Genomic DNA, 26998 nt, shown 5'->3' with positions numbered 1-26998 from the left:
TTTGGTTATTTTTGATACAGTCCCTTTTTAAAAAGGTATCCTACAGCAGCAGGTTGGCATTGTTTTAAAAATTCAACTGGTACCGGTTACCGGGTAATTATAATGGTATTCCGGAAATTATAATGAAATAGTATAAGGCATGCATGTTTTTGAAAATAAAAATCATGCACACTTTCAATCTCAATAGGCTATTTGGAAATTATTATTTACTAGCTGGTAACCCGTGCTTCGCAAGGGTCTATTTTAAAACATGACAAACTGAAAAACTTGACGTGTATAATGATCTTGAAAAATTGAGAATAGGCCCATAACCATCCTCGGTTGATTAAGAATGTATACATGCGAAATTTCAAGTTAATCAGTTGATTAGTTCAGACGTGATGATACGTCAAACATAATTTTCCTATCACGTACGTGTATAAGCCAGTTTTTTCCTTTATTATAGTATAGATTACCTTTCATATTAACAGTTGACATGATCTGGTACAGTTTGATGAAAGGAGCTTCAAATAGTAGATAGAAATAAGGAGCCAACATCAATATGGATAATAATTCACCACCGAAGTCTTTGAGCTGGAACAAAAAGTTAGACATCTTCTTCAATGCAATAATTGCAAAATAGCCTACTCAATTTCTCACTTATTCCAACTGTGAGTTTGTATGTGTTCAAAACTTTAATATTTTTTACAAAGTTTTATAACTTTGCTGAATGCTTCATTGAAAAAAATACTCTCCAAATTATTTATATCTTTCATCACACAAAATATTCTATCTTTTCAATAATAACAATGACAGAGTACCCTTTTGTACATAAAAAGTAGTATCGTGTCATAGCACGATAGTTATTAGTATCACGTTAAGATTTCAGCACCTGATTATCATTGGTTTTTTATTCTTACCTGTCATATTGTCTGTCAAGCAGATAGTTCCATCCTTCATCCAAGTCTGCACTGCCAAGATTTTGGCTTTGAAGAAATGTAATGAACTTCCAAATGATTTTATCTCAATTATTGTTTTTCTTTTCCAATATGATTTGTAATAGTATCAACTAATAAATAATAATAATACTATAGCTTAAAGATCAATGAGCTAATTTTTCCTATCCTATCATATTAGACTATAAATGAAAATGAAACAAAGAGTGCCTATCTTATTAGAAACTCTTACAGCTTTTGTTAAATTAATATGTAGACTTATTGTCTGCACTGTAGAAACAAGATTCCACTCAATTACCGCTCTGCTCTTTCACTAGACACTATAAATACTTGAACAAGCACTACAGACTACACTATAGTTTGTGTAAAATAAGTTGAGACTTGGCCCTCCATCCGAAGAAATTACATGGTTGCCAATTCGTGTAAAATTGCTTTCTAAAATAAACTTTCCCAAATTTCCAATTCAACGTCAGAATTGGATGTAGAATATCATCCCCGATATCCCAGTAGTGCTAGAAAAGATCCAGGTTTGAAGGATTAAAAGGAAATTCAACTTCTATGATAAAATTGGAAACATTGCGAAAATTTGTTTTTCTTTTGAATATCACTTTTCTCATAATCATGGGGCGTCGTAATGCGTAATAATTTTATATCAAATTAACGAAGAAAATGTCTCCTTTCTATTGGTGTCTGGATAATTTTTATCCGACCAATAGTTATTTTTTAATTAATGATTATGTTCGTCAATGTCGAGACATTTCAAACAGAAAGCATGAAATTTTTGTGTCGACATTAACGAACATAATCATTAATTAAAAAATAACTATAGGTCGGATAAAAATTATCCAGACACCAATAGAAAGGAGACATTTTCTTCGTTAATTTGATATAAAATTATTTCGCATTACGACGCCCAATTACGACGCTGAGAGAAGTGATATTCAAAAGAAAATCAAATTTTCGCAATGTTTCCAATTTTATCATAAAAGTTGAATTTCCTTTCGATCCTTCAACCCTGAAAATTTTCTAGCACTACTAGGATATCGGGGATGATATTCTACATCTTATTCTGACGTTGAATTGGAAATTTAGGGATGTTGAAATTTTACACGAATTGGCAAACCTGTAATTTTTTGGCATGGAGGGCCAAACTTATTTTACACAAACTATAGTTCAAACGATTTTCTCGTTTTGAACCTCCGCTCCGCATCAACCCAAAGATAACCGAGTCTTAATATTATTTTACATTCTTACCTCTGTAACTGTTATAATTACTTCTTGATGCGAAAGTAGGTACCATATAATATGATACCCTATATCAATCTAAGCAAGATAAAACTGAAAAAGTCAAACCACATAGTCTAACAAGTAGCCTATACATGAACATGAACATCAATAATTTGCTCAAGTAGCCAACCAAATGAATTCTATGGAGAACAAGCAGTTTTCTTACTCACCGTTTGTGCTAGTGAATATGAATTGGAAGTGTGCATCATACTATTGAATGCATATTGAATTCCAGGACCAATTAGGTAGATTGTGTAAGACAGCTTACTAAATGGCTGGAAAACCTTCCAAGTCAAAAAAGTCTTTATTGGACCTGAAATTTGAAAAAATTAATCTTCAAAATTTCAAATAATTATTTGATGCTGCTTTTTCATAGAGGATTGGTTAAGATTGTAGAAACAGCTTGATATTTCTTTTATAATGATAATTTAACAGTGAGTTTCATTGAAACCCACTGTATATTACAGTATTTTTATAGAAGAAATATTAAGCTGTTATCATGATTTTCACCAACCCTGTTTAGTGAAGATATAGTGCTGTATCTGGAACAAAAATACAAATTGTATTCTCTTATTGTTCTCATTACCGTGATCATTATTATAATCATTTTCATAAAAAAGTATGGAAACTCTCTTTTTTGTTGCTGTTTCTCACTTTCCTGATAGCGGGAGATTTCTTTACAAAAAATTCACTACCGTAATGGAAAAATCTTTCCATTGTGATTGAAAACAAACCATGTTTCACAAAAACTAAAAAAAAAAATCTATGATGCCTTTTTCTATTGTGATCCAGAACAAACTGAGTAGTTACTCTGAGTACAAACTGAGTATACTCGAGTATACTTCAAGTGAGAGCCATTATCAATTCATTTATTTATTCAACAATGATAGAAAAGTAGTTGATTGGAGATGAAAGAAGACTTATAGCCTATATATCAATGATAGCAATAAAGGTTCGATCAACTTTATCAACAGCCAAAACTTTCAGCTTGATTGAGATAATTTCCTGTGCAAAATTGAGAAAATTTTTCTGTGCTGGGATTCAGTAACATATTTTTAAGGCATTACTTCCTCTTGAAGTGTACACCTTATATAGATTTCTGTAACAATTTCTGTCTTAAGACTTACCAGCATATCCAGTCTCACATGCAACAATTATCCATGACAAAAGTATGGCCCAAGAGATGTTGTTGAGTCCATTATGAATGGACGCGAGAGTCAAATTGTATTGAGCTCCTTCCTGATGCATGTATCTGGATATTGTGAATATACATGCGAAAGGTATAATTGAAAGAATCCATCCACAAATGGCTTGCTTCTGTTAAATTATGAAAATAAATTAGTATATCGAAAACTTATAGCTCTACTACCGTAATGAAATAATGTAAATGTGTGAATTGAAAAAGTATATTTATAGGCCTACCGTATGTAAGAATATGGAATAGTGTGAAGGCTGAGAGGCTATAGGCCTATTTGAAAGATTGATAATGTTATTTATCAAGGATTTGTTTCGATTAACTCATACTAGGCCTAAAATGTATTGTTATTGTGGGCTATCGTCATGAGTTGGCTTTCAATAATGTGATTATAAATCATGCACGAGAGGCGACAGGAGACCGATATAAGACTCAAATCAATCTACTATTAAAAACTTATATTTAAAAAATTTTATAAATAAAAATTATATTATATTAAAAAATAATTTGTATTATATGCGACTTATTAAGAAAGGAAAGGCTTCAATTCAGACAACTAGATCTCTAATAGGCTACTGGCCATTGAAAAACTTAATATTTCAATAGGTTTATATTCAATTTAAAAGGTATATACTTCAGATAGAACATTGAGTTTTCACAATTATAAAGGTCATATAAATGAAAAGCTTAATATTTCAGTAGGATTATATTCAATTTAAAAGGTAAGTTATATACTTCAGATAAAACATTGAGTTTTCACAATATAAAGGCCAAGAAATAGTTTATTTGTTGCATCAGAGATCATTCTACTAATCTTCTTAAATCAAATTTTTAAAAAATCATCCTTCAGTCTGAAACGAAAACTATATAGGAAGACGATATCAAAAACATAAACTATGCTACATAATAGGCTACCTACTACAAATACTATGCTACAAGTATAAAATGTTGATTCTTATTTGCATTTTTACCGTTGAAAGTTTAAGGTCTTCTCCACTCAGTAAATATCCAACAAGTACTCCCAAAAGCCATGGAGATATTCTTGCATGGGTGGGAATGTAGTCAGTAGCAAATAAATCTTCTCTCATTGCCAATCTGAAAAGATGTTGGTGTCCTTTGAAAGCAAATTCTCCAGTAAAAGACGAATGTATGAAGGCTATATTTTTTATAACATGGAATCAGAAAACACATGTTCTTGGTGAAAATGCAGTAGTTGCATACTAAATTTTTATGACGTTCAATGAATAGTAGAACTGAATAAAAAAGATAATCTCTGATTCCACAAACTATGCATTCTGAAAATAAATATTATAATATTAAAGCACAAGTTTTAGGCTTATGTGAGCATTATACTACAGCAAGAAGTTTATTATTATTTATGTTATTCTATTTTATGTTTTTGAAGAGACAGATTCAAAAATCCAAAGGTTCAAAGAACCTCACACGTCAATCGAAGCTTATTGTGTGTCCCAAAGTATGTTAGTTAGGCCACGGAGTAGAGAACGTTGTTAGGCAAAGGCAAACCAACTCCCGTGTCCTTTACAAGGTCCAGAAGTTTTTTCCCTATACCAACATCCCATTCCTCACCTGGTTGCTTGCAGCCAAACAGAGCCCTCCTTCTAGCTCCAAGACTTTCGCAATCCAGTATGATATGTTTGGCAGTCTCTCCAGACTGATTACAAAGCCTACACATCTGGCTTTCATTTCTGAGTCCAATTGTGTGGAGATGTTTCCTGAAGTGGCCATGTCCAGTTATCAGGGCAATCAACTGCTTGACCTGACCTCTACCCAGACTCACCAGCCAGCTGGTGAAGAAGCGAGGGCTTGCGTCTGCCAGCAGCCTTTTGCCAAGTGCTTGATCAGGGTGACCCTGCCATTGCTGGTGATGTAAGTCCCTGGACCATTTACGTATTGTGTGGAAGGCAGTTGTTTTGCTTATGCCACAGCCTGGCTCTGGACCAAAGAATATGGCATACTAGAACCCCGCTTAGCAAGCTCATCTGCACGCTCATTATACCTCCTATGTCTAAATGGCCAGGTACCCAACCAAGATGCACAGAGTTTATTATCATTTAATAATAATTATTATTACCGTATTTAAAATGTTATCTTACCGGTCATTCAAGAAAGTTGTAGAATAGCCTTTTGAATAAGTAATAAATGTTGAAATCATGATTGCTAGTATAAGAAGCAATGGTACAACAACAAGAGGGACGATCTTGTTTCCTTTAAGAATCGGTATGAGTAGCAGTGGTGAGAATACGGCCAATTGCATATCTACAGCCAAGTACCAAAAAGCTGAAGAGCACTGAAATAGGAAAATTGATACGAATACATTTATACATTTATTTTCATTTCTTTCCATATGGAAGGATTTTAAATCAAAAAATCTTAGTGTCAGTCACTCATTGAATTCTTCCCGTTTCACTGAATGATCCTGAATATAAGTTATATTATATATTTAAGGTCTAAATTCATATACTTGAAGTTACTTATACATACTTATATAAACTTATACTCGAGATCTAAATTTATATAGGCTACACTGAATGATACTACCGTAATATTTATATTTGTTTCTAAATTATAAATTTGAAAAAAATCTTTTGTCCAACCCACTCCTCTACCACATGCGATCTAATAAGAAAGAAATGCTTCTCATCATTATATATTTTTATAAGAATCTTCAGAACAATGGACAGATTGATGTGTGCGCGATTTCATCATGATAATATTGAGAAATACAGTACCGTAGGTAGTATAATAAATTATTGTATTTCTTGCACTTTCGAACAAATACTGTACCAAAACAAAACACAAATTCAGACTTCAAATAGATTTTATGTCTCCTATTCCATGTCATTTCATTTTGTAGAATCCAAGAACCACCTAAGAATATGAATTTGACAATAATTTGATGCACATGTTTGAAGGAGGTTATTCGTTCCGAACGTTTCAAATTAGATACCTAGCCTACTGTTTATATTTTATATCAGTGGAAATCATACTAATTTAGTTTTAAATTGAAGTTGTAGTACAGTCGTACCGTATAATTTATGGAATGTTACTTTGCTGCCAATAATATGAATTCAATTAGTGAATTGAGTAGAATATCACCAAGATATCACGAATTTCCATACTGTACCTGTTTGTTGGGCATTACATAATTGTTAATAAATATCACATGAGTCCACCAACTCTCTAAACAATTGTCTTTAATCACATAGATATAATGCTTCCATAAAGGTCCATTATTCACAAATCTGTAAAGGCTAAGAGCTAACAGGATTTGAAAGAAGTATGCTGGCGCCAATCTGAAAAATTAACTTTTGTAAGCCATAAAACTTGTACAAAGTATCTATTTGTTATTCAATATTGTTTAAGAATTTATTTCAATCACATTGACTGTCCCAGTACGCAGAAACAGATTTAATAGATATAATTATGCAGAAACAAAGTAAATATTATCCATGCAGTATATACAGTAATATTACAGAGTGTTCATAAATCAATGTCAAGGTGGTTACATCTCTTTACATCAAGTTGCAAACTTAGTAAGTTGCAAAGTTGTAAACTTACAGTTATTAACAGGGTATGTCAAATTAAAAAGCAACTCAACAGTCTACAACAGTAGACCATAGAAAATACTGAAATTGATACCCATATTAGATATCAATAAAAGGTAGACAGATCATTTTTCATCTACCTTGATCTAATATGAAATACGGTACACAATTTTTTTGTCACATGGCATACATCAAGTTCACTGTTTACAGTCGAGTTCTTTCCGAACATTGAGAAATGTGTCTAGAATAATTCAGTGCAGCTTGATTCAATTCATCGAAATCAATAATTATTGGTAGCAGAGACATGTTCATACGATTTTTTTCTTTATCGTGTACAGTAGCTGGATCATTTTATTCTTGAATGGAGTAAATGAGCTTCAATGAGAGAAATTCAAAGTAACAAAAGAATTGGAGGTTCTAGAAAGTGGCTAAATTATTTTCTTATGCGAAGTAAACTGCTGGTTTTTAGCAGTTTTTCCGTAAAACAAACAAGTATAGCGAAATATATAGAAAAATAGAAGACTGGTGATCCTGGACACGGAAAGTAAGTAAGTGGCTGGATGCAATATTACTACCGTATCTATTATTCAACTAAAAGAATATACAACAGACTCCCATACCGTTATGTAACAGTCTTTTGAAACTTTAGTTATGAAATACTTATAATTTCTATACAATATTTTTAAATTATAGCCTTTATAACCTACCATCCATCGTAGTCCAAATCGAAATGTAGGATTTTATGGTACCTTTTAGATAAGGAAATTTTATCAACTTGTTTCAGGTTTGATGCACAGAATCGAACTGTTCAGTATGCAAGGTCGTTTAATCCAGAATTTATTGGAACAACTTTCATGGAAATTGAAGTTGTCATATTCCTTTCTTCTTAAACAAATTGTAAACATATAAATTTGAAAAAAATTATCATCATTTAGGCCTATTCTTTTAATGGCAACCTTGTTTGAGATTGATAAGCTAGGTACATTGTCTTCACTAATGTTTACTCAAGTTCATATATATATTTATTGATTTTACAAACAGAATAAATACGGAAACATGAGTAACAAAATGTGTCAATCCGATTATGAAAAAAATATTAAAATTTCGTAGGAAATAGGTCTAATAATAGTTCAAATCAAATTACTATGATATGGATATTCATTCAATTGAATAAAAAACCTTTTCATAGTTACCTGAATAGTCTTTGCGTATAAAAAGATAGAACATTGAATTTTCTGTTTGATAACTTACTCAATTTTATCTTTGAGTAAAATAGAAGCAATCCATTAAGAAGAAGGAAATTGTCAACTGATAGTTCACCATATATGAATAAATCGCTGACAATTGACCGATGAAACTGAAACATATGACGAGACTATAGTCAATATTATTCTAGAAAAAAACTGAATGCATTTGAAAATAGGAGTTGGGTACAAAAAACAACTGTAATAAGAATACTACTTCACAAAATTGTCTATTATAATAATTGACAAGATGTAGAGATCGAAATCTGATTCCCTTGAGTGAAAATATTGTTTCAAACCCTAGAATTATTACTATGTACCTAAACTAAGTAAATTCACTTGATGTTGGTGAAGTACTAATTATTTACAATCGTGTGCGCTATTTTTCAATCTATAATAACTGCAGGTAAACATTTGGTATTGTTCATAGATTCAGACGAGGGTATCTGGATAATGGTTCCCGTATAACTTTAACGTCTATATCATGTCTGAATTTGTTCTTATAGTCGGATTGCCGGCATTAAATAAAATCGTAAAATGTGGTGTGAATGAAGAAAAACTTATGTATATCGCATTAATCCTCATTTTTTCATTTATAGAGACTTTGGAATATTTGATGGAAATATAGTTTTGAAGTCACTTATCTATTTTTTAACATATACTCAAAAACATTAAACATCACTGCTCATCTCTTATTGGGTTTTACAAAGATGAAAAACTCTCAATATTTTAAGATACTTTTTGTAAAAAATCGCAACAAAATTAAAATTTTGAACCTACTTGATTTACAAATAGATGAAATTTAAAACTCACCGTTGTCAATTGCATGTTATTGATCGCTGGAAACAGATAAGTTTGAAACATTTTATGAGCAAAAACAATCCAAAAGGTTGAAAGCGCTCTAATGCCATGTAGAGCAGCGAGTGGTTTCTCAGAACTGCTGGTTCTCAAAATTGTAAAAAATCGCAACAAAATTAAAATTTTGAATACTTGATGTACAAATAGATGAAATTTAAAACTCACCGTTGTCAATTGCATGTTATTGATCGCTGGAAACAGATAAGTTTGAAACATTTTATGAGCAAAAACAATCCAAAAGGTTGAAAGCGCTCTAATGCCATGTAGAGCAGCGAGTGGTTTCTCAGAACTGCTGGTTCTCAAAATTGACTTCCCGTTCTCATAGAACGAGAAGCATCTCAAAAGTCCAAATACAGTGCCTGTGAAAATACTAAGTTGACAATCAAAACTTTCTGTATTTACACTGAAGGGTCCTTGATAGTATCATCTGAAAAATATGACAAAATGAACTAGCCTGGACCCACAATTTTAGTTTAGGCCTACTGTAATATATGCAAGCAGAGAAAACTACTATAATTGCTGTATTCTGTGTAAGCAATAAAAGTGTTTTTATACTACAACGGAGACTTATAATAATTCGAACTCAAACTATCTTTAAAGAATCAAAAATCCAATTATTTAGATTTTTTTCAATTTATTTATTGATTGTAGTCCGATGCAGAAGAACTATTTGAAAATTGATTTTTTTTTAAATTTAATGACAAGAAATTGGATAGGCTACATCACAAACAAAATACTATTATTAACGTTTCATAGTAATTATTTGTATACCGTATACTATTATTAACGTTTCATAGTAATTTGTATACCGTATACCGTAATTTGGTACCGTATAAGTCGAGCATAAAAAATGCAAAGTAAATTCAAATATGCAAAATTTTAGAATGACATCCATTTTCTCAAAATAAATATAGGAAAATACAGAGAGATACTAAAAAATGCAGGAAGATTACTATGGTACATCAACATGGTGTATTGGAGAATCGGTATGACTGCTGTATGTTCCATTATTATTTAGCTTGGTGATGCATTATTTACTAAACCTCGTAATACCTACCTCCATACTTGAAGTTGAAGTAAATTCTCAACACATCATTTATAGTTGCCACAATACAAATAGTACCAACTAATACAATCACAAAAATCGCAAACCAGTCCAATTTTTCGAATTTTATTTCTTGCTCGCTACTTGATGTACAACTATGCTTGTCAAGTTTGACTGTCATGTTGTATTTCAATATAACATCTGAGTAATGTTGGTTTAAATCGTTCACATCACAAGAGGCTGGGAGGCAAATGCCTATGCGGAGATATGGCCTTAGGAACTTAGCTCCCCCTACCGTAAATTCACGTTCCTCTGAGTCCTGGAAGAACATTATTTTATAAAATCAATTTTCATCCTCATTGCGTTGCAAGGATTTGATATATTTTCAACGTAATTTAATGGTAAACATGGAATGAATTTAGGAATTAATATAGCAAGAATGAATAAGGAATGAAAAAGTGTCAGGAATATTTAAACAATTAATTAATGTTTCAATCAAGGAGATTAGAGTCAAGTATTCTCATACTTAATAACTAGTAGTTCTGTTAACAGTAGACCTCGCACAGTTATAGACCACAGCCTCCTCTTATACTGTCTATCAGTGAATCCTGTCTGTATGTCATGTCGGCGAGATATCGGTGTGAAAACGGCTACCGATTGGCTGTTAGGGTTGGTGTATCAAAAATGCTAGCATCAAAAGCTAATCTCCTTCAAGACATACTGGCAACAGGTCAGCCCAAGTTCAAAGCGGAAGAAAGGTTGAGGAAAAATACTATTCAGTTATTAATTGCATGCAATTAAAAATCCACTCGACAGCTGATTTATGATTAATAATTCTATAGTCTGATTTTAACGGTAATATTGGCGTTCGAAGGATACTCCTTTTTCTTTTGTATTATCCTTAAAATGCAAAATTTCAAAAAATCTTATATATTACGACGCGAAATTCAAAAAGGAACATACCTGTCAAATTTAATGAAAATCTATTGCCGCGTTTCGCCGTAAATATAAACATATAAACATAAAGAGAAATGCAAAACCGTCGACTTGAATCTTGGACCTTACTTTGCTCGGACAATTAGAGTAAGTATTTCCAAAATTGATAATTCTTTAATAAGGCTATAATTATATAATAGCCGATATTATTTTTTCCTGTCCTTATCACTGTTCCGAAAGAGAGTGCATCGACACCTAGTTCTTGCTTCTAGGTATTAACTTATGACTGGAAGCGAGGAGGAGTTGTATTTCTTTTCATAATGACACTCATAGGAATCCAGATAATGTTTTTGCATAAAAATTAAAAAAATAGTTGGCAGGTTTTTCATTTTTATGTTTATATTTTTTGTAGGCCTCATCTAGTACTGCACTGTTAATCCATAGTCTTCAATAATCTGTAAGCTACTCACCCAGTCAATAGGTGATTTCGGTGTTTTAGTTAGGTTCCTCATAACAATTAGGCAATAGTTGATATCAAAGGGAGACTCTCCAGCTGTGTACATACATTCCTCGAAATTTCCCAAATCCATGTAATGACCGTTCAATAGACCGGAGGGGACTCTTCCAGAAGCATCCAACACTGGAAAGATGGAAAGAATATAAGAGTTAGGAAGCATATATGTTATTTTGACATATCAAAATGATTAATTAATCAGAAATTATTATAAACTTTCTACAATAAATTTGAGAGGAAAACCTGAATACCGTAAAGAATGCTGACAATTTATTATTGTATTCAAGATTGGAACAAAATTATCATTCCCTTTACCGTACGGTGCAATCGATTGCTCGGATTACTATACGGTACTCTCAAAATGCAAATTGACTTAATGAAGTTTGATGATAGATTAGAGTGAAGATGATTTTCTTAAGGTGCGTACAGACTTTCGCTCTGCTCCGCAACCGAACGAGCGATTGATGATCGACCGGGGAGCAAGAGTGGAACGCGAGAAGAGCTAACATCTCCCGTAACGTTCATGATCGGTGCGAGTGAAGAGCGGGGGCGAAGCGATGGCGGAACGAGGGCGGAGCGTGCGCGGAGCACGTATATCTGTACGCAGCTTATGATATTGTATTCTTGGAGCTTTCCAGTTCCTATTTCTGTTCTCAGATATGGGGATTTACAACATCCACTACTATTCATTATCTACTATTGACAAGCTGTTCTCCATCACTTCATCTTCTCTCTGGTTGATCATAAAGATTGGAATAAAAATAAATAGCTTTCAGGATTGGCAGAAGCTCTAGAGAAAAGGAAGAGCTCAGAAGTTTTCATCCGGTATATTTCCGGAGCCTCTCCTGGACTCAGCAACCGGTAAAACAAGTTGCAATTGAAAGGTTTTATAAAACTTGAGTATACATATTATTTCAAACAAAAACATTTTTGTGTGTGTTACTTCTAACTCTCTCCAATTCACATAATCGCAACTCATTGCTAGCAAAAATAGTTGTCAATGGTAGCAATTCGATACCAGACTAATAATTCTATCACTGGAGTAATTTTAAAAAATGTATATTTTCCTGTCTTTATTTATTTAAGTAGTATTGCGCTAGAACTCGTAGAGAACGGACGTATAGTGGAGTAGTAATAGTGTAGTGTAGAAGTAGTGAGTCAGCAGTTTGTTCACGATTAAAAGTGGAACAAAAATATTGCATCGAGTATCGGTCCTCAACCGCGGTATTTTATGCAAGCAAAGCGACCTGCTTTTCGCGGTGGTAATATAGCTCCGTTCGCGTTTCCGTGTGCGTGAGTGTTGATTACGAGTGCTGTTTGAAATGTATGGTAGCGAAATCGCACTATGTCCGACTTAGTGAAGCCACCAAGTTTTCCTGCATCAGAGCAAGAAGAAAGGGAAGCCACTAACGAGAGCATGGACACCAACAACATGGCAAATACACCAGAAATCCAGTGTTCACCGGATCAATACATAAAAGCAAATAAACTCAAATCTTCAGCCGAGCAGGTACTTTTCATCGCCTGGAAGGAATCTGATGAGAAGAGGAAGGAGCTAGAGAGAAGCAACGCCGAACTCTTGCAAAAAATGCAGGATTTGGAAAAAAGATTTCTCAATATTGAGAAAAAGATCCATAGCCCACAGCCTACCAGCTCAGCAGCCGAGAACTACTCGACAAATGAAGAAGAATTGGCTAAAGAAACTGAATGGATCAGAGCTCGTACTAAGCGGGCTACCAAGAAGAGGAAGCTTAGCACCCCATCGCCAGAAATCAAAAATGAGTCTGCAAAAAAGAAGCAACAAAATTTGAATAATAAAATCACTCCTGTGGAAAAACCAATCAGTGAGGAGGAGAAGAGGAAGAAGAAAGAAATGCCACCACCGCCAATCATTGTGGATGGTATTAAGAATCTGAATGTACTTCTTACGAGTTTGAAAAAAGTGTCACCAGCTGACAAATTTAGGATTAAACTGTTAAGTAAAGAAACATTTAAAGTAAATGCAGTTGATTCGGAAACTTATCGGAATATTACCAGAGAATTGATTAAAGATGGGCTCAACTGGCACTCCTATGAAGATAAACAGTCGAGACCAATAAGAGTGATGATTAAAAAGCTTCATCACTCTTGTAGTACAGAAATGATTCTGGAAGATTTGAAAGTAAGAGGATTGAAAGTTCTAGAAGTTGTAAACAAGCTGAGGTGGAAGACAAGAGAACCATTAGATATGTTCATGGTATCATTCAGCGCGGAAGAAGATATAAAAACAGTATTTGAATTGAAAAATATACTTGGCTGTAGAGTGGAAGTTGAAGCATTGAAGAAGGCCAATCTGATACCGCAATGCAAACGTTGCCAAGCATACGGCCACACTCAAAAATATTGTAACAAGGAGCCTAGGTGTGTTAAGTGTGCAGGTAAACACCAAACAAAGGAATGTTCGAAACCCAACGATGCTCTACCAAAATGTATTCATTGCGGTGAAGCACATCCAGCCAGCTATCGAGGTTGCACTGTTGCAATCGAATTGCAAAAAATCAGGAATTCTACTAAAACAAAAACTATTGCAGATTCACGAAAGAAAATCATTCAAAATATCCCACCAAAAATCACGGAAAATACAGAAGCTCACAATCTAAACAATGGTAGTGCAGTTAAGAAATTGACTTTCGCCCAGATTGTCTCAAAAGAAAATAGATCGAAATTGGAAGAGCCAAAAAGTGAAGTAGAAGAAGGCACCAATAATATTTTGCAGCTAATCTTGGCAAAACTGGATAGACAAGAGCAAATAATCACCTCACTACAATCTAAATTTCAGCAGTTAGAACAGAGTAGACTACTGAAATTCAAATGATTCATTCACTAAAAATAATGGAATGGAACGCGAATGGATTGTTACAACGGCAACAGGAGTTAGAAGCAGTTCTAGACATAGAAAAAATAGATATATGTCTTATATCTGAAACTCACTTTACAAATCAATCGTTTATCAAATTCAAAGGCTTTAAGATCTATCATGCTTTACATCCCAGCAATGTCGCGAGGGGTGGGAGTGCCATCATTATCAGAGACAATCTACAACATCATGAAGAAGTGAAACATGAAAGTGATAGAATTCAATTGATAGGTGTAGCAGTTCAAGCAGTAAATTATAACTTTGTTGTTGCAGCTATTTACTGTCCTCCCAGATATTCCATCAGAAGAGAGGAGTATTCGACATTGCTTGATATGTTAGGAGAAAAATTCATTCTTGGTGGTGATTTCAATGCAAAGCACGTGCATTGGGGATCGCGCTTAACAACTCACAAGGGAAGACAGCTCTTCGAAGCAATGAAAGAGATGAGGTGCGAAGCTCTTTCAACTGGTAAACCAACCTACTGGCCCACCGATACGAGGAAAATCCTAGATCTCATAGATTTCTTTCTGAGAAAAAATATATCAGTTAATTATTTGCATTTAGAGGATAGTTTCGACCTTAATTCCGACCACTCACCCATCATTATGACTCTGAGTGATTCAATTCTACGGAAGGAAAATACTTGTCCAGCGTTAGCAAATAGCCGCACTGATTGGGATGGCTTCCAACAGATGCTGGAGGAAAGAATAGAATTGAACTCACCATTAAGGAACGAAGAACATATTGATCGGGAGTTGGAGAAGTTTGTGACTGATATCCAACAGGCAGCATGGTGTAATACCCCACAAATCAGAAGAAGAACCACTGGAAATAATTACCCTGCGGAAATCAGAGAATTGATTGTTGAAAAACGAAGAGCTAGAAGGAGATGGCAGCAATCACGTTCCCCCCAAGACAAAAGAGTTTTGAACAATTCAACTCAAGAACTAAGGAGAGAGATTCAATGTATCAAGGAAGAATCAATTAATAGTTACTTGAGAAACTTGACAGCAGAATGCAGCACGGACTACTCACTCTGGAAGGCAGCTAAAAAAATAAAACGAACCATTCAACAATCTCCTCCTCTCAGAAAGCAGGACAGACAATGGGCAAGGAGTAGTGATGAAAAGGCACAGACATTTGCGGATCATCTTGTAAACGTTTTCCAGCCAATCAACTCAGGTGAAGACGAAACTTTAGAAGCGGATGAGAATATCTTACAGCCGAATCAAGAAATAATGCGTGTCACAGTAGAAGAAGTGAAAAGAGAAATAAGAAATCTGAATAACAAAAAACCCCTGGATTTGACATGATAACCGGCTCAGTCCTCAAACACCTACCAAGGAAAGCAATAGTGAAATTAACAAACATTTTGAATGCTTCTTTCAGACTAAAATTCGTACCAGGAATATGGAAAGTAGCAGAGGTTATAATGCTACTGAAGCCAGGTAAAGAGCCACATGAAGTATCATCATATAGGCCAATATCATTGTTACCGGTCCTATCCAAGTTGTTTGAAAGGATTTTACTTAGTAGGCTAAAACCAATAATTGAGAGACAGCACATAATTCCAAATCACCAATTTGGCTTCAGAGTGAAACACTCAACAATAGATCAAGTGCATCGGATTATAAATGTAATAGAGAAGTGCTTAGAAGAGAAAAAAGTTTGTTCAGCAGCTTTCCTTGATATAGGGCAAGCTTTTGATAAAGTATGGCATGAAGGTCTCATTTTCAAGCTCAAAAAAGTGCTACCAAAGCAATATACAGATATATTACAATCCTATCTCACTGACAGATACTTTAGGGTCAGGCATGAAAGTTCATATTCTGATTTGAAGGAAATTAAAGCAGGAGTTCCTCAAGGCAGTGTTCTGGGACCAGTTCTTTACCTACTCTATACCAGCGATATTCCCAGCCTTGATGAGAATACTACAGCAACATTTGCAGACGACACAGCCATATTATCAGTAGACAGTAATATTCATATTGCAACAGAGAAACTACAGAGATCCATCAACAAAATTCAAGATTGGACTAGAAAGTGGAGAATGAAATTGAATGAAACAAAGTCGATTCACATCAATTTTACCAATAAGAAGGACCTGCCCATACCAATAACTATCAACAACCAAGTTGTACCATATGCTAATGATGCCAAGTATCTAGGTATGACCTTGGACGCAAAGCTTCGCTGGAAGGCCCATGTCAAGAAGAAGAGAGAAGAGCTTGGAATCAAATATAAGAAGCTGTATTGGCTGATCGGAAGAAACTCCGTCCTTTCAATCCGAAACAAAGTACTTCTGTACAAACAGATATTAAAGCCAGTATGGACGTATGGTATACAACTTTGGGGGTGTACCAAAGACAGCAACATCAATGTCATTCAACGTTTTCAAAACAAAGTGCTAAGGAACATTGTGGATGCTCCTTGGTATGTCAGGAACAGCGATCTTCATAGAGACCTTCACGTCGATCTGGTGTCCACCGAGATCCAGAGGCATGCGGAGAGGCACGAGGGGCGACTGCACCAACATGACAACGTCGAGGCGATCCAGCTGCTAGACAATGGAGGGTTGGTGCGGAGGCTCAAAAGGAGGAAACCGTTTGAACTAGTGTAGTGCTTGTTCAAGTAGTGTCCAGTGAAAGAGCAGAGCAGTGATTGAGTGAATCTAGCTTCTATAGTGCAGTCAATAAGTGTACATATTAATTAAACAATAGCAGTAAGAGTTTCTAATGAGAAATTCACTGTTCAATTTTTCAAGTACTAATTTAGGATAGAAAAAATTAGCTCATTAGTCTTTAGACTAGATGGCTATAGTATTGACCAATAGAAAAAAAATAAAAAATTTATTTAAGTTATGACTTCAAGATGTACTGAAAAAAATATGAATTTTATTATTTTCAGAAAATGTGAATAGATTAAATGAGAATTCACAAAACCTCCCTCACCTGCTCACTTTTATTACTGACGAGCAGGTGTGAATTAACAATGATAAATATGAGAAAGGCCTGATTGCGATAGGCTTGAGAGTAGTTGGTAGCAATGGAAATTATTTTTCAAATGAACATTGATAATTCTAATAATTTTCAAAAATGCCGGGCATAAGGCTATAATATACCCGGGCGTAACACATTCCATACAACACCGAGGAGATAAATCCTGAGGAATAAAAGTCACACAAGGATTTTCAGAAATTTGCCCCCCCGAGGGAGCTGGGGCCCCCAAAAATGTTGAACTTTATAACCGCTCATTGCACAGCAAAGTCATGAGGAACTTTTTTGTTCAGCTACGAAAAAAAATTAGATCTATGCAGAAAAAATTCGATCAGGAGCACAGGGGGGTCCAGGAGAGGGCATTTTTCGATAATTTTGATGTAAAATCACACTACAGCTCAAACTAATTGTCCTACAGACTTGAAACTTTGCACAAATATTCTTCAAACATGCTAGACGCGCACTAAGAACGGATTTTGAGATATTTTGCCTCTAAGGGTTTCAAAGGATGAAAAAGGATCCTATTAAGTAAGGTTATAAACATGGTAAAGTGGACGCCATATGGAACTGAGATAATTGACACATGATATTCTAACATAATGTTGTAATCATTGGAAAGCTTGAAATAATTTTGTCAATCAGCTGATCAAATTAATTTTGCGTTGAGAGCGCGAGCGTATAAATTGTATGTGTATATTCGCCACGTGTGTATGTCGTTAACTATCTCTATAATAAGTTAAGCTGGTTTATACACGTACGGGATAGGAAAATTATGTATGGCGCATCATCTCGTCTACTGGACTAATTAACTTGAAATTTTGCATATAGATTCTCAATCAACCAAGGATGGATATAGGCTTATTTTCAATTTTTAATAATTTCATTACCGGTACGTCAAATTTCAGGTTGTCAAGTTTTAAAATAGATCCTTGCGAAGCACGGGTTACTGCTAGTAGTAATACATTAAGTTTAGAGTGGGGGTGCAAATAACCCCTGAGAAAGTGAGCTTACATATTGTTCGAAATTTATGTTTTTCATATTATGCCTTCCAGTTGTTGTGATCCAGTTTTTAATGGCGGATTTAAATTTTCTTGAGTTCATTCCTATTATCTTGATGTGCACAGGAAGTAAATTGTGGAGTTTTGGTGCTAGGTGGTTGAAGTGTTGTTGGTATGTTGCCTTCCTAGCAACGTTCGTGATGAGAGGGCTTCTATTCCTTGTGTTATGACAATGGTTTCTGTTTTGAAAGCTTTCTGGGTTTTTGTGTGGTCTGCAAATAATTTCTAGGGAGTGGAGTTGTCTTGCATCTATCACATCAAACGCATTATAAAGCTTGTCTGACGGATAAAGAGGTGACTTCTGCTTGATGATTTTGATTATTAGTTTTTGCACTTTTATAAGGGGGTCGAGTGAACGTAGTTTGTTCCTCCCCAACCTACAATTTTATAGGTATGCAAAAACTGAACTAATAATGTGTTTGTCCATCAGTTCACCATATTTTCTATTGAAATATGGCTATCCAGTCTCGCCACGGGGAGGCCGGCAAACATAGAGACCATCTATTTACATATTTATAACTGTGATGAGTTTTGTTTTGGTAGGTCACCAAGCCTACTGCCATGTCATGTACACCGGGAAGTTTTGTTTTGGCAGGTTCCCTAGCCTACTGCCATGTCATTGTACATCGGGAAGTTTTGTTTTGGCAGGTCCCCTAGCCTACTGCCATGTCATTGTACATCGGGAAGTTTTGTTTTGGCAGGTCCCCTAGCCTACTGCCATGTCATTGTACATCGGGAAGTTTTGTTTTGGCAGGCCCCTAGCCTACTGCCATGTCTTGTACATCGGGAAGTTTGTGTTTGGCAGGTCCCCTAGCCTACTGCCATGTCATTGTACATCGGGAAGTTTTGTTTTGGCAGGTCCCCTAGCCTACTGCCATGTCATTGTACATCGGGAAGTTTTGTTTTGGCAGGTCCCCTAGCCTACTGCCATGTCATTGTACATCGGGAAGTTTTGTTTTGGCAGGTCCCCTAGCCTACTGCCATGTCATTTTACATCGGGAAGTTTTGTTTTGGCAGGTCCCCTAGCCTACTGCCATGTCATTGTACATCGGGAAGTTTTGTTTTGGCAGGTCCCCTAGCCTACTGCCATGTCATTGTACATCGGAAGTTTTGTTTTGGCAGGTCCCCTAGCCTACTGCCATGTCATTGTACATCGGGAAGTTTTGTTTTGGCAGGTCCCCTAGCCTACTGCCATGTCATTGTACATCGGAAGTTTTGTTTTGGCAGGTCCCCTAGCCTACTGCCATGTCATTGTACATCGGGAAGTTTTGTTTTGGCAGGTCCCCTAGCCTACTGCCATGTCATTTTACATCGGGAAGTTTTGTTTTGCTGTCCCTAGCCTACTGCCATCCAAAGATCCTCATAAAATTACTTTAGAACTTCTTTGTAGACAACGTTTGAAGTTTTGTTGTCAGGTGCCAAGAATACCAAACTCTCAGGACTGCTGACTCTCGAGCAAGCTACATAGAGTTGCCCATGTGAAAAACAGTCTTCTCTCAAATCTATGCCAGCAATTTTGAGAGTTTGTCCTTGAGACTTATTGATGGTCATAGCAAAGCTCAACTTCACTGGAAACTGGAGCCTTTTGAAGGGAATCTGGTAGCCAGATGGAATCAGAGGAATTCTGGGAATGAAGACAGACTCCCCTGTTGCACAGCCTGTGAAAACTGTTGCCTCTATGATTTTTTTGTGTAGGGCTGTTATCTGAAGCCTAGTCCCATTACACAATTTTGGTGGGTTTAAATTTCGCAGCAATATTATAGGAGCTCCAATTTTTAAATGTAGGCTATGGGATGGCAAACCGGGTGGTTCCAAGGTGTTCAGGAACTCGATGGGGAAATGAACTGCATGGTCATTTTCCAAGACAGAATCAATTGACTTGTATTCCATTTCAATGTTGTCAAAAGATTTCAAAATCAGCTCATTAATTTCAAACACCTTGTCATTACGTGGGCTGAGAATGGCTCTCTCACGTAACCATTCCATAGGCTTGTCTCTAATATTTTCAACATCAGGATAAATCTTCGTCATGAGATCTGGTAAACTTGTTACAACAGAACCCAAATTTTCCTCAAGTAGTACTTCCCATCTGATTCTGGGAAGTTACCATCCCCTAATGAGAGGAGTGATGACGAAAATTGATTGGCTGATGCATTGTCTCCTAGAAAAACTCTCATGTTTGTACTCAGGGACATTTTATTTACATATGGCCACAATGGAGAGGATTTGACACATGCTTGGACTTCATCTGCTCTGGTCCCTCTGGGAATAATTGGAAGAGTTGACGGAAATCACCAGCCAATAAAACTGTGACTCCTCCCATGATATCATTATTGGCTCTGATATCCTTAAGGGTTCGGTCGAGTGCCTCAAATGCTCTTTTGTGAGCCATTGTACTCTCATCCCACACAATCAATTTACAATCTCTCATTACCTTAGCCATGTTACTTTGTTTCGAAATGTTACATGTGGGTGTATCTGTTTGTAAGAGATTCAAAGGCAGTTTTAGAGCAGAATGTGCTGTTCTGCCTCCTTCCAACAAAGTAGCAGCAATTCCTGAAGATGCTATTGCTATAGCAATGGATCTCAAACTTCTTATTTTAGCCAATACCAAATTTATTATAAACGTTTTACCAGTACCACCTGGAGCATCCAAAAAGAAGACTTTACTTCTGTCTGAAGCAATGCTATCAATTACAGACCATAGACTGCTTGCTGGTCTTTGGTCAACCTTTTTTCATTTTTCTCAACAAAAGAAGTAAGCTCAGCAGTGTTGTAGTCCAATTCCCTCATATACTCTGGGTTTTCTACAATCTTTTCAGTTCGTGTTGGCTGAGGAAGGTTGAATTGTTGCAGGTTGTGACCTCCAAGTCTCAACAGGGCATCTTCAATCAAGATCAGACATTGATTACAGGCCTCAACAGATACTTGATTATTTTCTGGGAAGTATTTTCCCAGCCTGTGTAGAATATCTTCGCTGAAATGAAGCTTGAACTCGTCCATAGTTTAGCAGGATCAGAAACCTGACAAAACACCAACATGACAACAAACAGCTCTCTAAGCTTCTGTGGAGATTCAGAAACTGCAGCCTCCTGCAATGTTTGAACCCATTGTTTGTCATCTTCTAGCAAACCACGTGTTTTACAGGCAAGCTGGAAGGATGGGTAGAGAACACCATCCACAGTCTTCAAATCAGAAAATGATGTCGGTCCATGTACTACATGAAGTAACATGCGGAGGTAGTAGCATTCAGTGTTGTTTGGGTGGACAGTGTAAACTCTTCCAAGTGCAGAATCTTTTTTTATTCCTGGCCATCCTTCTATTGATTCACCTTTCTTCCTTCTAGTGAATTTTCTATTAGCCATACATAATATGATGGTACATCAACATAAAGAAGACTCTGAGCGAAGTCATCTGTTTGACAGAGTTTGAAAAATTCCATGAGAGTGGTGCTTGGAGGGTTTGAAACTTTATCTGCAATATTATCGGTGAGGAAATATACACGTTGACCATTTTCAAGATGCACAGCCAAATGAACAACAGTTGGATACCTTTCATGTATGGGGAAGCCAAAAATTCTCCATACAGCCTCTGAACTGCTAATATATCTTCCACTTTCATACATAGATACTTCATCATGTGCATTTGTCAAAGTGAATGCAGCCTGATCACTTCCTTTGTTTATGTACTTGCAAACATATTTAATGGATTTCACTGAGCTGCAAAACTCAATGTTGATATGTCCATTGAAAACACGAAGAAGAATAGGGTTGTATGGGACCACCCAACGGTTGTCAACAGGAGTCCCATTAATTTCAACTATTTTTCCACCATCAGCAGTTGATCGCCGTCGATATTGTGGGTAGCCATCTTCACCTGTTTGGGTCTCTTTTAGAGTTGGCCTTGGATATCTCTTGCTACATGATCCATTTTTCATGCAAGGGGAACTTCGATTAAAGCTTCCACAGGGTCCATGTATCATATTTTTCTTGACTAATCATGAAGCAGTGGGTCAGTGTCAGGATCAGGTATTTCAGCATGTATTACTTTATCAATGTCATTTGGAGAGATCCTTTGCTGAAGCCAAAGTAAAATATGAATGTGAGGCAATCCTCTTTTTTGCCACTCCACTGAATACATGTAACACTTGACTTTTCCAAACAAACATCCTTTAATCAGAAGTGACATGAACTTTTTGACTTTCAAGTGAAAAACTCTAGCTATCAAGTCATGCCGGTCATGTGGCTTCTGTCCTTGGAATAGCTGCTCCTGAATTTCGGTCCATTTGGATTACAAGTGAATGTAATAAATAAGTCAGGGCAACCATAATATCTCACATAGGTAAGAGCATCTTGAGTGCGCTCATGCATATATCGAGGACCTCCAGTAAATGATGAAGGAAGTATCACCATCTGTCCAAGATCTGATGCAACAGCATCCTGTCCTCCAACAGCATCCTGCAAATGGATATAGCTTTCTGCTCTCAACTTTTTCTGATTAAAACGAATGAAATTTAATCGTTCAGTTTCAATCTTGGCATACATGTCTACCAAGTACTGGCTAAAAAGAGCACGGAAAAAAAGAATGTGATTTGTTTCCCCCAACCTCATCATAATTCGATAGGCATAGAAACTGGAAGCAGAAACCTTCTTCTCAAGAGGTTTTTTTGAGACAGGATCACACTGATAGATACAAATTTGATAGCCATCTTCACCATTGCAAAAGAGTAATGGGTATTGCAATGTGTCATAGGCCCTGTGCAGTTCACTTATTCGTTGTAACTTGTTGTTGTTACTTTGTAGTACAATGTCTCTTCTTTCAAATTGTTGTCCGACCATGACTACAGCTACTTCATTAGCAACTGGACAGTTAAAACGACCAACATGAGCATCCATTGGTTTTCTATCAGCATGAATTACCACCTCAAAATTATCTCCTGATGGCATTCGTTTAATAGTGGATTTCAATTCCCTGATATAGGCATTACTCCTGTGCAACATAGTTTGAAGCTGTTCCACTAATGACTGCTTCACCTCAGGGAAATTCTTGCATCTCAAATTAACCTCTGTATTGTCTTCACCGACAAAAAAGATTTGAAGGAATTTGGCCTCTTCTGGTTTTGATGGGATCAAACTACCTATCCTGTGGTACACTTGGCCTTGTACTTTGAAAGTTGGCATGAAATTTCCTTCTGAAACTTGTTTTGCTCCAAATGAGGTCATTTGAAAACAGCCATTGTATTTTCTGACTCTGTCAATGAATGTTTATGTTCAGGATGGTCGCCTGTAATAAGACTGTTCAATGGCTCTTGTAACGGCAAAAGTGTAGGAAGTTGCACTTTACCAGAACTACAACACATCCCTGCTGATTCATCTTTCCACTTTAGCCCTTGGCAAAACTTGCAGACATTTGTCATTCGCCCTAGTAGAACTGAATTTTTACATTCGTAATTTAATTCAGAATTGTAATCAAATCCAGAATCTTCTATTTTTTCCAAATCCGTTGACGTCTTGAACTTGTCTTTTCTCCAGCTGAATTATTTTCAGCAGATGATTTTTGACTGGCATTTGACTTATTTTTCCTAAAAGTTTGTGAGGCCTCTTCTAATTGTTTTTTCCTAGTGGCATCAGTAAATCTTGCCCTACTTCTACCTTTCTGGGGGGGAGTTGAAGGCTCTGAGTGTATAGAAGTGTGAAATAAATGGTCATCAACATCCTCAAGTACAGTCACATTGCAATTGTTTTGGAACTTGACTGAAGAACAGTCGTTCTCAGATTGAAGATTACTTAAGGCATTATTGGTGGCAGGTTGTTGTGTATATGGCACATACACATCAAAATGACCTTGTGTTAATTCCCTCATAAATTTCAACCTTCTCACATTGGGTGCATTTCCATATGTATTCCCAGTATTAAGAATACAATTTATATACACTTCAAATTGAAAAGGATATATATCTTTAGCCACTTCCAACTCAAATGAAGTCCCATATGTGTAGGGCATGGACATGGTTGAAATGTATTCCTCCAAACTTTGGTAAGGCTGACACTCTTGGTTCATGGAGTAAATGTGCAGCCTTTCCCAGTTGGTAGAAGCATGTGTAACAATCTCAGCACGCACCCTACGGGAATGAGAAATACATCCATACATAGCATATGATAATGCTGAAAAAAGACAGGCTCCATCACCAGGAATACTATGAACTCTATGAGGGACCTGTAATCAATGCTGAGTATCAAGGTGATGATAATCCACTATCTTCTATACTTATAAAAGGCTAAGCCCTGATAACAACATAAATTAACATATGTTAGAATATCACATGTCAATAAATAAATATTATCTCATTTTCATATGGCACTCACCTTACCATGTTCATAACCTTACTTAATAGTATCCTTTTTCATCCTTTGAAACCCTTAGAGGCAAAATATCTCAAAATCCGTTCTTAGTGCGCGTCTAGCATGTTTGAAGAATATTTTTGCAAAGTTTCAAGTCTGTAGGACAATTAGTTTGAGCTGTAGTGTGATTTTACATCAAAATTTTCGAAAAATGCCCTCTCCTGGACCCCCCTGTGCTCCTGATCGAAATTTTTCTGCATAGATCTAACTTTTTTTCGTAGCTGAACAAAAAAGTTCCTCATGACTTTGCTGTGCAATGAGCGGTTAAAAAGTACAAAATTTTGGGGGGGCCCCAGCTCCCTCAGGGGGGCAAATTTCTGAAAATCCTTTCTTAGTGGATGTTTTTAGGCTACCATGAACAATCGTGCAAAATCTCAAGCTTTTAGGCTCAGTAGTTTGGGCTGTGGTGTGATTTCAGTCTGTAGGGGCTTAGCCTTTTATAAGTATAGAAGATGGTGCCCACATGTGCATTTTGCTTGTGCGTGGGTAATAATGGAGAGTGCGTTGATGAATAATTGATGAGATGATCGAACGTCCATACAGTCCGTGGGATTCGAACCCAGGCGGTACTAGCATACCGAACCACTAGTGACTATATATAGACCAACCCGGCCATAAAGAAAGGCCTGATAATGGAAGAAATTATGATTGTAGTATGTTATCAAATGACATTTTTCATAACATGTGGGCCGACTTACTTTTCAAAGCCCAAACGTTGTAGTTTCTGATGCCATCTAAGTACAGCTGACTATCATTACGGCAGATTTCATTCTCCACAAAGGAAGGTACATAGAGTGACCTGTTCTGGTCCCCGGCGAAGAAATCCATATGACCATGGATGCCAAGCTGTTTGAAACGTTCGGGCAAGTAGTCTCTGTTCAGCTCGTACACTCTTCTTAGCTCAGAATCTGTGGAGCGACAAGAGAACTTAATCAAATCTGTAAATAACGTATATTATATCTATAGAGGTATCTTATGACGCCTATTTCAAGACGCTAGTTCAGAGATGAAAATGTTTCGATTTTTCATTTTTTATTTCATTTTTTTCAATTACAGGCCTACGGGCCTGATTATCCTTCCGGTAGTCACGCCCTTCTCAATCACACGAGCAGTCGCGTGTTGTATTTTGTACAACATCCAATTTTCTAAGAGTTATGTACTCTGTTTCCTGCAAAACATATTAATTAATTGTATAATTACATCTTCTTGGATTATTTTACGCCTATGAACATTTGGATGATTAACATTTTATAGCCCAATATGGTACATCAAGCAAAGCCATCAATTCTGTATTATTGGTTCGTTTACAGTCCCCGTATATAGTCTTTCCCTATCTTATGCACAGTGCGACTTATGCACAGTGCGACTTATGCACTGTCGCGACTAAATGGCACCTAAAGACTGAACCATTGCTCGGTTGATACTGCAACTCAGTGGAGTGATGAGGGGAAAGTTTTAGAATGCATAGGTGACTCATTCACTGACACCACCCCATTCAATAGTTTTGTGCAGTTGCTCTTAATTTATTTAAGGAATGGTAATAATCTATTCTAGAAAAACCTTTTCTCGAGAACCACATCAAGTCGAGCTTTCAAGTCTCATCGACATATCCTGCGACTCAAACAATATCTGTCTTTATTTTTCTATAGTTTCAATACGTTTAGACTGCACTTACCACTTACATGGAACATAAAATTCCAGCTATTATTCACATTAGAGAATTTTGGACCGGTGGAACGTGTAGAGCAGCACTCATAACCTTTACCCATGTAGAAATACAGTAATTTGACCAATAAATTCTTCTTTTATTACCTTTATCCAATCAACCCTCCATCCTGTTCTCGTATCGCGGAATTATTTTGTTTTACTTGCTATGATACATGATCCTTCTTCTCTCAAAATAGCAATATAGATTATTCAATAACTGAAGCAATATTTAATAAGTTTTCAATTGAAAATCATAATATTTTGTAATGATAAGGAGAGAAATAACCGGGTCAAACTGTTCCTCCCCCATATTTCGATAAGTCAGTAAAAAAGATCCAAAAAAGTAGATTGAACAACATT

At 36.1% G+C, this 26998-nt stretch overlaps 1 protein-coding gene across 4 annotated transcripts in view; it reads right to left on the bottom strand.

The window, feature by feature from the left end:
* LOC111050528 (nose resistant to fluoxetine protein 6-like) overlaps positions 1-26998 on the bottom strand; it is a 28323-nt gene that overhangs the window by 584 nt on the left and 741 nt on the right. The window contains exons 2-13 of one of the 4 annotated variants that reach the window (XM_039421745.1): positions 25630-25839; positions 11537-11706; positions 10143-10449; positions 9302-9444; positions 9041-9091; positions 8177-8340; positions 6563-6731; positions 5532-5725; positions 4389-4512; positions 3350-3539; positions 2393-2535; positions 456-573 (exon numbers count right to left, since the gene is read on the bottom strand). In XM_039421745.1, the coding sequence (XP_039277679.1) occupies positions 456-573; positions 2393-2535; positions 3350-3539; positions 4389-4512; positions 5532-5725; positions 6563-6731; positions 8177-8340; positions 9041-9091; positions 9302-9444; positions 10143-10449; positions 11537-11706; positions 25630-25839 (1983 nt within the window). Of the gene's footprint in view, positions 1-455; positions 574-2392; positions 2536-3349; positions 3540-4388; positions 4513-5531; positions 5726-6562; positions 6732-8176; positions 8341-9040; positions 9165-9250; positions 9445-10142; positions 10450-11536; positions 11707-25629; positions 25840-26998 lie in introns of all 4 variants that reach the window. The other 3 variants (XM_039421744.1, XM_039421743.1, XM_022336867.2) reach the window with 3 other exon arrangements.

This window comes from Nilaparvata lugens, chromosome 2 (assembly GCF_014356525.2).
Source record: "Nilaparvata lugens isolate BPH chromosome 2, ASM1435652v1, whole genome shotgun sequence".
Taxonomy (NCBI): Eukaryota; Metazoa; Arthropoda; class Insecta; order Hemiptera; family Delphacidae; genus Nilaparvata; species Nilaparvata lugens.
The sequence above is the reverse complement of the archived record's forward strand: the minus strand, read 5'-3'. Positions and strand labels throughout refer to the sequence as shown.